This window comes from Candoia aspera, chromosome 2 (genome assembly GCF_035149785.1).
Source record: "Candoia aspera isolate rCanAsp1 chromosome 2, rCanAsp1.hap2, whole genome shotgun sequence".
NCBI lineage: Eukaryota > Metazoa > Chordata > Lepidosauria > Squamata > Boidae > Candoia > Candoia aspera.
The window spans coordinates 199,579,123-199,595,906 of NC_086154.1; the positions used below are offsets into that span (position 1 = coordinate 199,579,123).

Here is a 16,784-nt window from a genome sequence, read left to right on the forward strand (position 1 = left end):
GGCTGAGAAACACTGCTTCAGACCTCTCTCTCTGTCTCAGAGTGTCACTCTAGAAAATGGCTGCACTTTAGTGGCACCCTTTGGTACAAAGTGTTGGGTCTAGTAACCTAATCCCTGCTGTCAGAGACACACAGATTCCTGGAGTCCTCTTAAATTGGGGAAGAGCAAATGGCAGTGGCAATAAAGAAGAGAACGTGGAATGAGAAAGTGCAGAAAGGCCCTGAAAAAAGGGTACTGAGGACCAATTTTAGAACTGGCAGTGCTGCTGCTTCAGAATATTCTGCAAGAATGCGGCAACCTGAAGGGGGATGAATTTTAACACTGTTCCTTCCATATTAATCAGGATTACAGAAGAGAAGGTCTAAGGGAAAAAAGGGCAACAGTGTAAAAATGAGGGGAAGAGGTATATTTTTTTGTCCAAATTTTTCTTTCTTTGATTTTTTTTAAAAGAACAAAGTTACCCCTCCTCAGTGCTTTTAGTTTTGCATTATAGTGCTTTTCAAGATTAGGTTTTGAAAATATGCAGGATGAAGTCATGTATAGCCCTAGAAAATTATTCCATATATTATTTAGTATTATCAAAATTTAAGCTAATAGGCAGGTATGCTGCTAGTCCTTAATATGTTCTTATACATTTTATTTATTTATCAAATGTTGACACCTCCCATCTCCCCCCAAAGGGGGGACTATGGGTGGTTTACAACTGGAATAAAACATCAAAATACCATAAAAATATAAATACAAATATAATATTCAAATAAATACAGTATGAAATCCAGATGACGATGCTAGTTGGAACATTTTGGTAAAAAATTGGCTTGAGCACCTGGTTTTCTTTTTAGCAACTGCAACATTGGTGGGATTTATTTCCTAAAATATTTTTTCTGTAGCAAGATAGCTAAGAACTTATTAAACATTTAGCTGATGTCATAACTCATTGCCTTAGTATGGATTTCTTTTCCTCATTGATTTTTTTATATATTTTTCCTCAGCTTTTTACATTACACAACTGCTTAAATTTCATAAGATGCAACTCCCTCCCCCACCCCCACCCCCCAGCATTAGGTATCTTCCCAGCTTTGCTTTTACAAAACTAATGCTTTCCTAAAGAAATAGAAAATCAAAGCTGCAATCAGCTTACCTGAGAAGTCCAGCTGAACTCAGCAAAACTTTTGAGCAGAAATGTAAGCATTTCACTGGGAATTACTGAAAATAAGCTCTGTTATAATAGTAGGAATGAGGCTTACTTCTAATTAAAAACAAGTCGGATTATTTTATATAGGACACCTTATAAAATATTGCCTAGAATAAAAAAGGATTTAAAAATATGCCAGATAGTACACTTTTATATGCCAGTATATGAATGGCCCTTTCCATCTTGTTAGAACAATAAAATAAACTTGGAATTCTAAAAAAAAAAGGAAAAACGTACTCTCCATTATACTTTGCCATGCCACCATGGCTCCATATGCGTTGTAACTGGAGAATTGCTGAGATAGCTACATGGTTTGTAACATCAAAGATGTTCTCTTTTAGTCTTTTTTGAAAAATATTGATGCCTTTTATTATGGAATGTTTTAATGTTTGTTTTTTATGGTTGGTTTTTATTATATGCTGACCAGAGTCACATTTGTGAGATAGGGAGCTATATAAATGTGAGGAATGAATGAATGAATGAATGAATGAATGAATGAATGAAATTTATGTACCAATAAAGACTGCTTATTCAAGACTCAGAATTTTCTTAAGCAGGTTAGGAAACTGGATGTTTCTATTTATGTAAATATCCCTTTAAAAGACACAAAGGAAGGAAATGTAGTTGCTGGACAATGGTCACCTCTCTCATCCTACTTCAGCAGAATTTCCACATCCTTTAATATATTTTTCTCATTAAAAAAAAAACAACAGCAGATATTTGGTGAATGTAAAATGTTACTGAAAGGCCCTGTTTTGTCTGTCAGAAATGAGAGCAAACTGTGTAAGGTAGTTCACATTAAATAAATAAATAAATAAATAAATAGCCTTTCACTTTGTAATCCACCCTCTGCGTTTGACTTAGATAGGAAGAGGAAGAGAGACCTACCTGTAAAGGGATGTTTTGAATTGGCTTCTACTTTTGGTCAGTTTGCAATTACTTTTGGTGGCAAAATGCTCTTTCATGCAAAATCATTACCCAGATGACAGATGCACTTGTACTTGTGTAATTCTGATTTCCTCCTTTTGCTGGCTTGTTCTTCTTGGTATGCAATCTTTTGAAAGGGAAAGACTTCAAACCCTATCTATCCAATTTAAAAATACTAATGTACTGATAAGAAACTAAAGTAAACTTCACCAGTTTACAATAGAAGTTGCCTGGATATCTTGCTGAGAGACATGATATTCCAAATTTACATTTTAAATTATACTGTATCTGTTCCTAGCACTGTATATTGAACTTCGGGTTATTCATTGACTCAGTCCAATCTGAATTGTCTTTCCTCAATGGCAGCAACTCACTAGGGCCTCTGGAGAACATTTTTCACAATACGCCCTCTCATTTTCTTGCTCATCTTGACATCTCTCTGAGGTAGATGAAGCTAAAAGAAAGTGAGTGGTGTTTTTAACCTGACTCTTGGTCCTACTACGAGTCTATAATCTCTACAGCAGCAGCATATGTTTCTTTAAATGGGTATAGTGGAAGAAAAGAAAATAGATTTAGTGTCATTCAGCTGCTAATAAGGCTATCATTTTTCAGGACTTTAAAACCCTTTTCCTAGTTAGGGCTAATCAAGATTAGTTTCTTACTTCTGAGAGTTCTACTCCTCTATCTTATAAGTGTTTAGGTATACTGGTAGTCCTCGCTTAAAGACCACCCGTTCAGTGACTGTTCAAAGTTGCAGTGGTGCTAAATGGTACTTATGACTGGTCCTCAAAGTTCCAGCCGTTGCAGTGCTCCCGTGGTCACATGATTGCGATTCGGGTGCTTGGCAACCAGCTTGCACTTACAATAATTGCAACATCCTGCAGTCACATGATCACCATTTGTGACCTTCCCTGTCATCATCCCACAAGAAAAGTCAATGGAAAACCTGGCAGGGAACGTTGCAAGTCACTCTGGTAAGTCCCACTGGCCTTCCTGTGCTTGCGCTGTGCCATCCACACTCCAGCCTTTCTGCGCTCGCACACAGCCTGCACCAGCTCTCTCAAGGCCTTTCGCACCCCACCCCCTGCAGCACCCCAGTGCTCCTTACCTGGGTCTCCTGCTGCTTCCTGTTTAACAACCTGCATGTCTTGGGGTTATGAAGGCAACAGAAATTGTCGCTAAGCAATGCAGTCATGTGACATTGTGCTTTATGACAGCATTGCTTAGCAACAGCCATCCCGGTCCCAATTGCCATTTTAACCCAAGGACTACCTTAGTATTATCCCTGTTTATGTATTTGATAATTTGGAGGGTTGATCTTTACTTCCCGTTCTTTTTTTGAACACTTTCCTGTCTTTTTTAAGCTAACACTATAATTGTCATGATTTGGACTTTGTCTTGCTTTCCTCTTGATGTTATTAATTCTGTTTTTCTATTGTCTGATTATCATTTGTTTTTCTGTACATTTTTTATGCATTTTGCCAATTCTTAATACTAGCACAACAAAAAATCCCAGAACTTTGCAAGATAGAATAACTTTCAGGAAAAAAAAAATTCTCCCTGTTCTGTTCCTTTTTTATTATTTTATTTTTTAAGAGCATCTTTTGCAGTACTTGACTTTTTGCAAAGTACTTGGGGGTAGGGTTGCTTTCTTCCCAGCCATTTCTGGTTTTTTTCTTTATGAATGTTCTCCTCGTGAGGCTAGTTCTATCCATTTCTTTCTTCAATCATAGATTCCCATGTTTCCATTAATTTATCAGCACTATCCTTTTCTTTCTTTCTTTTTTATAATCTGTTCAATCGTGTCTGATTCTCAGAGACTGCCTGGACAAGTCCCTGCAGTTTTCCTGCCAGAGTTTTTTAGAAGTGGTTTGCCATTGCCTGCTTCCTAGGGCTGAGAGAGAGTGACTGGCCCAAGGTCACCTAGTTGGCTTGTGCCTAAGGCGGGACTAGAATTCACAGTCTCTCAGTTTCTAGCCTGATGCCTTAACCACTACACCAAACTAGCTCTCTCTTTCTAGGGATGAGGCAAATGGTCCATATTCAAACCATTCCACATGCAAACCAGAGTTTTGTGCATCTGTGCTTGGACTCAAACCAGAAATATACTTTTCTGGATGGAAGTGTTCCTGGGTGGGGACAGTAGGAAAAAAACACCTCCAATAGCAGAGGGTGGTAAGGAAAAGGAAGGTGCTGAGCAAATTACAGGGAAAGATGGGCAGGGTAATTAAATTCAAGCATGGTGGCAGGTAAGCTGATGAAAAGGGAAGGAAGGTGCTGAGATTTCCAAGTTGGCACTCAAGATTTGCAGAGAAGGAACAAGAGAGAGTAAGGCATACCAGCCTTGCTGTAACTTTGCCCCATAAGATCTCTCTGGACTATGTCTCGTCCAGAACCTGGTACAATCAGATGTTCTGGGTTTCAGTTCAATCAAACTGCAACCATGTGGAACACTTGACTGAACTTCCAAGCCTCTATGTATTTGTTTCATGCACAAAACAAAATACATTTTCTCTTTCTTTTCTGATTTTGCTATATTAATTGATTGCATTATCTTCTGCCTGTATTATTGAACAGCTGAACATTTTTGGTGCGAGTCTGGAGTGCACATCAACATTTTTTACTACAATTTCTGTTTGGTTCCATTTCTCATGTTTTCTTTGGACCATTTTATTTTTCAAAACTATTTCTTGTCATTTTTGCAATTTGTTATGCCATCTCTTTTGGTTGATTCTTTGTGGTTGTTCCCCTGAGTTTGTACATTTTTTTAAAATGATGAATCTATTGTTCTTCATTCCCTATTTCTGTCATTCGAGTCTTTTTTGATTACTTTTCCGCAGCTTTGCAAATAATCTATGTCACCCTCAAAGCTTTGTTCTTCATTTTTTCTTTCTCCAATTACCGAGAATGATTTCTTTTATTTTGCCTCCGAAAATAACTACTTTTGTCCTTAAATTCTGTTTTCATATATATTTTAAGCAAATTGTTCTTCTCTCTTGAATTGATTTTGTATTTGTGCACTTTCACTGACTTCTAACATTTTTTCCTATTCTAAATCTCATTTAGTTCTGCTGAGTTTGTTTTGGTTTTAGATCTACTGATTCTTCCTTGTAATGATTAGTTTTCTCTTCTGTTGCTTCTTAATTGAAATTTTTCCTCCACCATTTGAATTATTTTTATATAACTATTTTACTTTTATCAATCTCTTCCTATATTAAACTTGCACACTTTATGTTATTACTGTGAGTTTATTTGTCTAAATAGAAGGAATATTTTATTTCCTTTCTGCTCAGTATTCACTTTTCGATATGGTTGATCATTGTCTCTCTCCCCCACCCCCAGCCACTTGTATATTAATTTTCATGATACTTGTCCACATTGTTTTCTCTTTTAACTTTCTAAGAAACTTTTTCAGGTCACTATAACTGGTGTCTTATTTTGTTATAAAGGGCTCACTTATAAAGATGGTATATATGGGTGGTTCCTTAAAACTTTATTTCAAGCACTTTGGAGTTTTTATTATTATTGTCCAATGTAATGAATGCAATTATATTAGTTCTCATTATTTATTTGTTTTCTTGATTAGATTTCTATCACACTTTTTCTTTAGGAACTTAAGGCAGCCTTTGTAGTGCTCCTTCATCCCATTTTATCCCACTACAACTACCTTGTGTGAGATAGGTTAGGCTGAGAAAGAGTTCCTGGCCCAAAGTCACCCAATATGCTATCATGGTTAAGAGTGGACTTGAACCTGAGTCTCCACAGTGCCAGTCCAGAATTTTTAAAACTATATCTCAGTGGCTTCAGTGCAGATTTGCTCACGCTACAAGTAAACCCAAAGAAATCAATTAAGATTTCAGTCATAACTTATTTGTCCTATTGATGTCAACGTGTCTGCTCTGAGGAACATTAAGTCTGGATTGTCTGTTTTTGTCTCCCATCGGGACCACCTCTTTGTTTCCTCATGGCCATCTCTTCATATTTTCAGTCTAAATCGTTTGCAGGTATATTTTTCTGTTGTTTTTCCTTCAAACTTTCTGTTCATATTATCTGATGATTTTTTTAAAAAAATGTTTTTGCAACAACACCTGCTGTATGTTTTGTATTAGGTGTACTTTCTGGACATTTTCCAAAAGTACATTCATCAGTAGAACACATTACAGTACAGTTATCAAAACATGAGGCAATTAAAGCATATGATGACCGTGGCCAGATCTATGTTCCAGACCTGACCTTCCAAAAAAAAAACCCCAGGTGTTCAACTCCAGACCACCAAGACTGCTTACCTGGTCCTTCAAAGGGAATGCTACTACAGACTAAACAGATAGTAATACTACTTGAGTAGCGTCTCAATCTGTCATGGCTGGATCAAGCATCAATTGGTTTATCTAAGTTTAGTTTCTTACCAGGTCCTGGCAGAAATTCAGGACTTCCATGTCCTTCTTGGTATCTAGTGTCTGCTTTTTTTTTTTTAGAGAGAGAGAGAGAGAAAGAGAGGGATTGACACTATTTTCTGGGGATCCCACATAATTGCTGTTGGGTGTCATTCTTAATTGCATTTTAATCATTGTACATTTTTATAATTTTCAGTTGTCAAATTTCCAAAAGTTGTATTCTTTTTATTTGGATAATAAATATTTAGTTCTTTTAATTTTTCTCACAACTGGATCGTGGCTGTATTCCTTCATACAACAATCAGTGGCAGTGTGGAAGAATGTAAGGCAACTGAATGGGCAAAACCCCACTGGACTATAATTTGAGGGGGAGGCTGTGTTATGACTGGATTTAAAATATTAAAGCTGATGTGCTTTCTTTCTATTCTGGGGCCATGGTGGGTAAATGGTTCCAAAGTTAACTCTGATCAACTTTAGTGTGTGCACAGCACAATGAGCTTCTGTCCATTGGTGGTTCTTTTTTCTCAAGCATGGAAGTTACTGTAGCTGCTACGGTGCAAACTTAAAACTTCAACTATTGTTATTTTATACCAGTAAGAGGTAACTGTTTTTTGCTAGAGGAGGTAACACTTTTTTCCCAGGTATTTAGACCCCAAGGATGTGTCTGGAAACAGAATGATATGATCAGGAATGGGATCAAGTTTTCAGTCAGTTTTGTTTGATTAGGGGTTGCAAGGGGAGAAAGGATTTATTAAGCTCCTTTGAAGCTTAAAATATCCATGTGAAAAATCACTAAAATTTATGCAGCTGGAAATCAGCGGTTTTGCCACCAACATTTAATGACATAGTCTGTGAGTGTTTGGGGGATTAGGAGCTTGCATGTGACCAATAGGCTACAGATTACCCACTCTTTCTGAACAGAACAGGGATTCTATTGCAAATGTGGAAGAGCCACATACCTCAAACCATTGGTGGTTCCTTTTTCTCAAGCATGGAAGTTACTGTAGCTGCTATGGTGCAAACTTAAAAGTATGCCATTATAACATCTGGAGTCAATCCAAAGGGCTGAGCTGTCTTTGTCCAAATCACCACTTTAAATGCATTTTCTTTTTATATATGACCACAATCATATGCTTGTAACTTGTTGCTCACTAACTTTTTCTTTCTCATCCATAGGCGGAAATTGTCAAGAGGCTGAATGCCATATGTGCCCAGGTCATTCCGTTCTTATCCCAGGAGGTAAGGGTGGTTGTTTACATGTGCTGACCTCAAATTACAGGGAACTGCTTTAACTAAAGAGGAGCTAAGGGCTATCCAGCAGCACAAAGCTTGAAAGTGTTTATATTTCACTTTCCTGTAGTTTCACTCTTTGTCCACCCCATTGTGTTAATATTAACTTGTTCATTGTATGGACACATGAAGCAATTTTAAATGATGATCTACATTATTTGTGCCAGCAGCATCTCTGCCTTTAGTACCAGCACAAAAGCAAAAACAAGCAGGATTCAGGATTCAGTTTGTGACAGCAGCCAGCTGGATAGTTCTGGAAGCCACAGGCAGGACAAGGAAATTATAGCTATTCTTTTTACAGGAGTTGTCCACCTGGTGCCCTTCAAATGTTTTGGATTACAACTTGCACCAGCCCTAGCCAGCATTGCCAATGGTCGGGGGTAGTAGGAGTTGTAATCTAAAACATATTGCCTGCCTTATTTTTCTCCTCGACAAGAAATAGATGGAGCTACTATATGCTGATAAGCAAGGCATTATCATGCTATCTTGGAAAAAGCCATTGACTATCCTCCTTGCACAGATCTAGTCTTTGTTTTCTTTTCTTTAAAACTATTTTAAGTTAGTTGCTAACACCATAATATGAGAAGGCAAATCACATAATTGTGACTTGTGAAACCAGTTGAAATCGCTGCATCCTACAGTGCTTCATCCGGTTGTAATACCAGTTAGGTTTAGGCCACTTTATAAAAATGTTTGCCTGTCATGCCAGTACACTGGTGCTAAAAAATATGACCCTGTCAAGCTGGTATCTAATAGGAGATATTGAAAAATTGCTGGAAAGCCATGATTTATGCAGCCTTCCTGGCAGTTTAGCTTGGCAGAAAATATGTTGCTCTAGGCAATAAACAGACTAATACAGGTGTGTCCTTCTCTATTCACTGCTTCTCCGAACCCCTCCACTCATCCCCCCACAATTATTCTTCAACTCAAGAAAAAAAATTGCTTCGGTGAGGGGGAAAGAAGCAAGAGTAAATTTTTGTGCAAAGAGTGCTGAATACTCAGTTCAGATGCTAATGCAACTTCTTGCTTTCTAAGGTCCTTAATTTTACTCATAATGTCTACCCTGAGTCACTATTTTTCATATGACTCCAATTTATAGAGCTTGAGGTTCTAGTAAAAAGGCCAGGTAGGTCTCTGAAGTGAGCTTGAACCTATAGTGTGTAATGCTAAACAAGTTAGCAGTTAAGAATACTAAGCATCTTCTTCTAGATTTGTAGGTTGTTTACTTACCTTGGTGATTGCAACTTTTGAATGTTTCTCTTTGGAAATCTGAAGATACATCCCTTTCCCATTTCTGTGTAGTATCCCAATTTACAAAATCAGTTTTTCTCCCATGTTTAAGCAATAAAGCAAATTTGAAAACGGGTGAGGAGCAGTATTTAATTGACTTACCCACTGAAATTACAAATACATCTGCAGCAGATGATCAACAATACAAAGTATCTTCTTGTGTTGCTTGATCTTCTTATTGATTTTATAAACAGGTGTTTAAAGATAAATCTCTGCATCTTGGGAATCTCTTGGGTGCTAATTATATAAGCAATGCTGTGGTTTTTTCCATCATCCAGTTTTTTGTACATCCTGTCATATTCGTGCCTAATTGGGGTAATGTGATTCTTGAAAGGGCACATACCAGATTTTCTAATAGATTTCAAGTTGAATTCTAGAAGGAAAACATTGGCTGAAGGATTATATTATTCTCTCCCTGCCTCCTCCACACAGTCATGTTCCCCTGTATTGTGCACAAGGAGTTCATACTAGAAACTAAGCTAGAATATTCTCCTTTTCAGTGCCACCACCCTGCCCTCTCCTTTCACCATCAAACATCTGGTGTCCACAGGAAACATATTTTTAAATGGCAGTAACCACAGACCACTTTTGTTTAAGCAATGCCTTCCTAGAATTGTGCTAATCATTGCTGAAATGTGTCAAATTCTCCCACTTCTCTTTCTAAAGGTTTTTTTTAATCATATCCACATCTGAACACTATTTAGAGTGGAACACAGCTGAGAAATGTAGAATATTGAATCTATAATGTTAATCTCTTAGTTTAGTAGTTTCTCCACTACTTCACAGCTCTACCTTGCTTGGGTAATGATTTGTTTAGTAATTTGCCACATTTGAGTGGGAGGCGGAGTTAACATCTAGGCCAGCCACATCCAGGCTAAGTGTTCTCTTTATTAGGCAACATTAGTGTTGTTCTGTTGTAAATGAATGCAAACATATGGCCCCTTTGAAGAGCATTTGGGCAGTATCTAGTTACAAGCTGGAATTAAGGAGAAGGAGCCAACAAATAATGGATCCTACCAGGCACAACACTGCCATACAAAAGACTGAAGATAGATGACATTTGACTGTGATAGATAAAGGCAGATTTTTTTTTTAAATCTAAAAGATGCAGTAGCTGTTTTTAAACAATGGCCTTAGCCAGTTGCAAAGTGGCACTGGTGGCATTATTTTGGCTCTGAGTTTTTTGGTTGGCACATGAATGTGATGGGAACCGGGATATTGGCATCTTATAAAGGGGAGAATGGGGGATTGGTTGAAATGTGGTGTCACACTAAATCTCCATGTTTGTTTCTTTGGTTTCCATGAGGCCAAATCTCATGTCTGTGCTCTACTTAAATTACACAGATGCAAAATATTTGAGAGTGTTTTCCTTCTGCACAGTGTCACCTGGGTTTGCTCTTAATGGGGAATGGCAGAGAGACATTATTCCGAAGCACTGCATTTCTGTAGATTTCTAAACCTTCCAGTAACCAGTTAGTGATTTAAAGTTTCAGTTACACGATTCTTACTGAAAACTTTGCATATTCAGTTCTGAAGGATTAGCAGAATTAGGTGGTTTCATATCACAATTTGAATGTGCTTTTGGGTCGGAAGATCTTTGCCTTCTTCTAAAATCCTAATTCCTTAATGATCCTTCATTATCTTTGTTGATTTAACAAACTAACTACCACCCCTCAAGGATTATATCATGTTTTCATTCTATATTATAAAAATAAATCAGTAGTTCCAGCAAGAAGACAGACCAGAGTGAAGAAAGTGGGATTTCAGGGAAAGTTCAGAATCAGCATCTAGTTTGATACAGAAGTGGTTTTTCCATGTGTTTTTGGAAGGGCCACATATAATGATTATGTTAGGTAGCTCTCACTTCCTGTTGTCAGTCTGAGAATAACCACTTCACCACTAATAATAAAATGCAAATTGGAAGATTCCAGACCTGCTATCTTCAAGATTTTGATAAAGGAGGGTACTACCCAGTATATGCTCAAAATGGATCCCTTATGCAGAACATTAGAAGCATTTTTTCATAGGCATGAAGGACACAATTGCAGGATTTGGATAATGGAGTCACTGTGCACTAGTGTTCATTGACTTCATTGCTGTTTGCTGTTGATGCTGTTAGTTTTGGTAGTATTGAAGTAGCCCATTTGATGGAACGTCAGAGTTTTGCAGTATATTTTTTCCCAGTCCTAGAAGCATTGATGTTCCAGTATAGAAAGTATTAGATATCTTAGAAAGGAATGCAGTGCTTAGAAATCGTTTTCAAAAAGTTTTGTAAGAAATTGAAAAGAACAAAACAGCATATGTTACGGTTTTCAAAAAGGAAAGATTCTCCAGCAAACAAAATAAATGTAATTACAGTGTTTCTCAACCTTGGCAACTTTAAGATGGGTGGACTTCAACTCCCAGAATTCATGCTGACTGGGGAATTCTGGGAGTTGAAGTCCACCCATCTTAAGGTTGAAAAACACTGTTGTGATACGGAATTTTACTGCAGTTTTTACTTGGATTGCTAACAAATTTTCTGTGGTAGAGAGAGAACACACTGAAGCACAGCTCTGAGGTTTTGTTTGTTTTTCCCTCCAGAAGAGGAGCAATGCTAACATTTGCTGGCTCAAATAAGTGAATGACATAACAATGTATCCTGTATATGTTACAATATTACTCTCAAAGTTAAAGAATTAGAAAAATAATCATGCAGATACTGCTTTTCTTTTTTCTTTTCTTTTACTTTGGTGGAATGGCTATTTAATTCTGACAGATTCGATGGTAACTTTTCTTTGCAAGTTTGTTTGCATTTTTAATTAAAAGTTGAAGATTCCATTTTGGTCACTAAGTTTTTGTATGCTAACCCTAAGCAACAGTACTGTTCCAGGGTTACAGATTTTTTTTTGTTTATTTTCGGATGGAGATTTTAGCCAGAAAATTACCTCATTTGAATAAAAATAATATAAAAAGAGGATAGGTCATGGTTATAGATGATCCATGGATGATAGTTTTAAGGCTTCACTTTAAACTTTTATCTATATTTTATTTATTTATTTATTCAAATTTAGCCACCACCCATCTCTCCCAAAAGAGGTACTACTGGATCATTTGTACCTGTGAATTATACAATATATGGCAAATAGGGCTGTGCAGTGCTTCTGATTGGAAGTCAAAAAGCTGCTTAGAAGTGCACCAAAGTACATACTTAGCACCTCTCTGCAAGTCCATAAACCAAAGGCATCTTTGCCCGGCATCATGCAGAGCCTGTGGTTGCCAGCTGCATGATCCCTGGAGAAGTTGCAGCAGCTATTAGGAGCTGAAGGCAGGCTTATGCACTCTGACCCATCTTTTTGTGTTTTGAATCCAAATCATAGCACAGCCTTCCTGGCAAATGGAGTAAAGAGAAGTAGATTAGAAGAATCACGAGATCGTATCTTAGCCTGCCTTGATGCTTTTGTTCCCTAAGGATGATTTTGGAAGAGACCAAAATGCCTCCAAGCCTGGTCCTTCTTCTGGACAAGCTGGGGCAGAACTAATTGTTGCTACCATGTTCTTGCCTGATTGTCTAGCCCAGTGTTTCTCAACCTTGGCAACTTTAAGACATGTGGACTTCAACTCCCAGAATTCCCCAGCCAGCCATGGGAGTTGAAGTCCACATGACTTAAAGTTGCCAAGGTTGAGAAACCCTGGGCTAGCCTCTGTTCATACATCATTAGCTCATCACTGGCTCACTGAAGAAGCCGTAGCCACCTGATTGACTCACAGTACAAACCAAACCAAAGGGTGTGTTCTTATGTCACAATGAGCCTAACCAAACCCACAATGGCTTAATGTCCTCAATGAACCCTTTATAGGCAAAAGATCTGAAGAAGTTAGGTCTCTTTTTCCTTCGATGGGCTATTTTATTTGTGAATGTCAGAACAGAAGCACCTTAAAGAAATTGTGTTTGGAACCTGTAGTTCAAAAGATGGAGGCATTATGCTCTGGTGAAAGCACTCCCTGTGGTATTTCTTTTTGCATACAGTATAATTGTAAAGGAATTTAAAAGAGGCTAGGAAATGTTATCAGTCATTTCTTTATTGTGCCTGTGGGAAAAATGAACAAAATGCAGTGGCTGCATGCACTGATAATAGTGCTGGGTTACCTCATCGTATTGCTTGTTAACTTTGCAAGAGATCAGTGGCTTGTGCTAACATGGTTTGATGCAAGAGATCATCAAATTCAGCAGAGGTTTCTTGTTAAGATTGAACTCATAGTATGTCACTATTGTACAAACTATTTTCAGGGCAATTTAATCAGTACTCTGTAGAACTTTTCACCTTGCAATATAAATTATCTTGAAGACAAATTAGCTAAGACAGTGAGCAAGTCTATCAGCTTGTTACATTTTATTAGTTAATACCTTATATTACATTTTCCTAGTTGTTATGGTTCTGAAGTCATTTTAATTTTGCACATTAGGGCCAAGCTAAATATTATGGTAACTGCTTGACTATTACTGAAAATAGTACCTCTTTGTTCACCTTTACCTTCTAGAGATTGAGTGTTTGTGTCGATAAGCTGCTGCTGTTACCATTTTTATTAGCAGCGGTGCTGTGGTTACAGCAGGGTTATTAAACTTTGTAAATCTCATCTTTTTGAAATCACATTTAAACATGTGATACCAGAGATCAATGTTTCTCAACCCTGGCAATTTTAAGATGTGTGGACTTCTCAAGGGGAATTGAAGCTGGCTGGAGAATTCTGGGAGTTGAAGTCCACAGATCTTAAAATTGCCAAGGTTGAAAAACGCTGCCAGAGATAATGCAGAAGGAACCATAACTTTGTTTGTGCACCTGAGTCAGCATGATATAGTATGAGTGTTGATTACATTTCAACCAGAACCTTCCTTAAGGTGCTTTCTTACTCTTTGTAGATCCTCATTTCCTATCTTTCCATTTAATTGCTTGCCAGGAAGGGAACTGGGAGAGGCTGTTACTTCTTATTCATACTGTTGCTACTAGTTTCTTGATTCCCCCCTCAGTGCCACAAGATGGGTGAAGAAAAAGAAGGGCAAGACCACAATGTTATTAGCAGTAGGTCCTCTAGGCCTATTCCAGACGTGTGCGGAGGGGCCTAGAGCAACTTTCCCAACATGCTGCCTTCCAAAAGTACTGGTACCATATATCCCAGAATTCTTAGCCATTGTAGCCAAGTGCCATACTGGCTGGCATTTCTAAGAGCTGCAATTCCAAGGTAGCTGACAGAACCAGGTTGGGGATATCTCTGGAGTACAGCATTTATTATTACTATTATTATTTTCAGTGAATATTATAAATAGACTTGTGTTATGAAACTGTGGCATAACCCTTCATTTTGCCTCTTGTGGACTGTGTGAAATGATCCTAATAGTAATTTTCTTAATTTCTTGGGTTTGTATTTGATTCATCCCACCCTTTAGCTTGTAAGATGTTTCTAAAGACTATACAAACCAACATTTTCCAATAATGTAGAGTTACAGTAGCATCTTCCAGGGCCACTGGCATGGTTTCCTATCATGGTTTCCTGATGTTTCTCCATCATGCCTGGAGAAAAGACAGCCTTGTTGTTATAGTTTTATTGGGAAAGGAGGGAGTTTTGGTATTTTAATATGCAATAAACAAATCTGAGATTGGATTTAAGATATTAAATGAAATCCAACACAATAATACAAGATAGATTTACTTGATGCATGTTGGGAAAGTGTTGAAGGTACTATTTAGTAGGGACCAGGGACTGTTTACCCCTTTTTGTCAACTTTTTGCAAACCGATCTGATTGGGTTGGGAAAAGTATAGTTCTTTTCTACTAAGCATATATAGCTCTTTGTTAGGAAAATGCAGTTTCCTCCTCTTACTCCTCCTCCTCTTCCTCTTTTTAGTTCAGCTTTGAGGCACACAATGCAACATGATAACAAACTAGCATATATTTTTTTTGGTAGATTATAAATTTACTAAAATTTCTCAGATTTTTTTCTTAGTTTCTTACATTTTTCATCTTCCTTTCATTTACTTCCCATCTTATTTTTATCAATACAATGACAATAAGAAAGGCAAATTCTCCATTTTCTTTTCGGGAAATGTTGTTTTTAGAAATTTTACAGCATATGGAAATCTTGAAGACTTTCAGTTCAGAATATCTGGGCTGTTTTCCTTTGCCAGACCTCACTTTCGAGTATGGTTGATGTCAATTTATCTATGCCTGAGAAATAACTGTCACAATTCTCTTCCAGATGCCCAGAATAGTAGATGAACGTTATAGGCATTCTGATAAAGAAAGGCTGGTGTTGAATATGTTGATACCAAAAGATCCATATCAGTTGTTGCATTGTTCTCTTCCCCATATTGTTCTCTTTCACTTGGAGATGCTGCAGTTTCTACTCTGAGCAGTCATCTCAATTGTAAAAATATTTTTGCAACTGTGTCATAATGGTAAGTTTACTGAAATTAGTTGGCCCATGATGGGAATAGTATAGAACTAGTCTTTGGCCAATATGCAACATGAAGTTTGAGAAATGCTTTATAAGGAAAAAGAATAGCTCAACAGTTTCATATCCTGTTGCTAGTACCGTAAACTTCATATTTGTCAAAGAAGTGATATGAATATTATAGTACGAGATCTTTATTATTCCAGTAGTTATAATGCAGAGTAAGAAGGGCATACCCCACAAACTAGCATTAATAAAGAGGAGATTTGGCATAAATATTTATGAGAACTTATTTGTGGTGCATTTTTCTAGAATCAGGCAATAATACAGCATTGGGCATAAAGTAGGTTATGGTGTAATTGTGCCACTCTACATGATTTATTGTGGTCCAGTTTGTGCCTGATTTCTTGCAAAAGCATATAACCTCATTAGGTACGTACTTGAAAGGAAGAAGGCACTTAGAGAATAATGTTGAGTAGTTATACTTTATCTGTTAAGATATTCAAACTATGTATTCTTATTTATATATTTAAAATACATTGGCAGACTGAAGATAATTTAATAAGAAAGTGAATTAGATCACTCATATTAGCCTGCTTAAAACTAAATAGCGCATGAATGTATGTATTCTCTTCCTCTGTAACCTGCAGTAGAGCAACATTACAAATGGATACAAATGAAATCTTTCCTGTTGCTCTACAGTATAAGGTTGAAGGGATGGTAATCCTAAATTCCCTCCGCAAGTAATGATTATATTGCTTTCATTCCCATCCACCTGCCTTAACCACCATATTGTTTTGGGATCATTTGCACTTGTGATGAAAGAGAGAATTGGTGACTGTCTCAGCAATAGACTTACTAGGTTTTGATATTTTCTTGGCTAACTTTAATCATTTTAAAACAAGTATATTTATTCTAAAGGGGGCACAATGGCTCAGTGGTTAAGATACCAGGCTTGCCGATCGGAAGGTTGCAAGTACAGCGGTTTGAGACCAGAGCGCCGTGTGATGGAGTGAGCTCCCACACTCGCCCCAGCTCTTGCCAGTCTAGCAATTTGAAAGCATGCAAATGCGAGTAGATAAATAGGTACCACTTCCGTGGGATGGTAACAGTGTTCCGTGCTTGTCGTGCCAGCCCCATGGCTGCAGATGCGTCTTTGGACAGCGCTGGCTCTTTGGCTAAGAAATGGAGATGAGCACCACCCCCTAGAGTCGGACACAACTGTCCAGGGGAAACGTTACCTTTACCTTATATTTTTT

The 16,784-nt window shown here is 37.5% G+C and overlaps 1 protein-coding gene across 4 annotated transcripts in view; it reads left to right on the forward strand.

Annotated features, from left to right (window-relative positions):
• The window catches only part of LOC134491422 (transducin-like enhancer protein 4), a 153,359-nt gene that overhangs the window by 37,676 nt on the left and 98,899 nt on the right, over nucleotides 1-16,784 (forward strand). For all 4 annotated transcript variants that reach the window (XM_063295169.1, XM_063295170.1, XM_063295171.1 and 1 more), the window contains exon 5: nucleotides 7,693-7,755. In XM_063295169.1, the coding sequence (XP_063151239.1) occupies nucleotides 7,693-7,755 (63 nt within the window). The remainder of the gene's footprint in view (nucleotides 1-7,692; nucleotides 7,756-16,784) is intronic.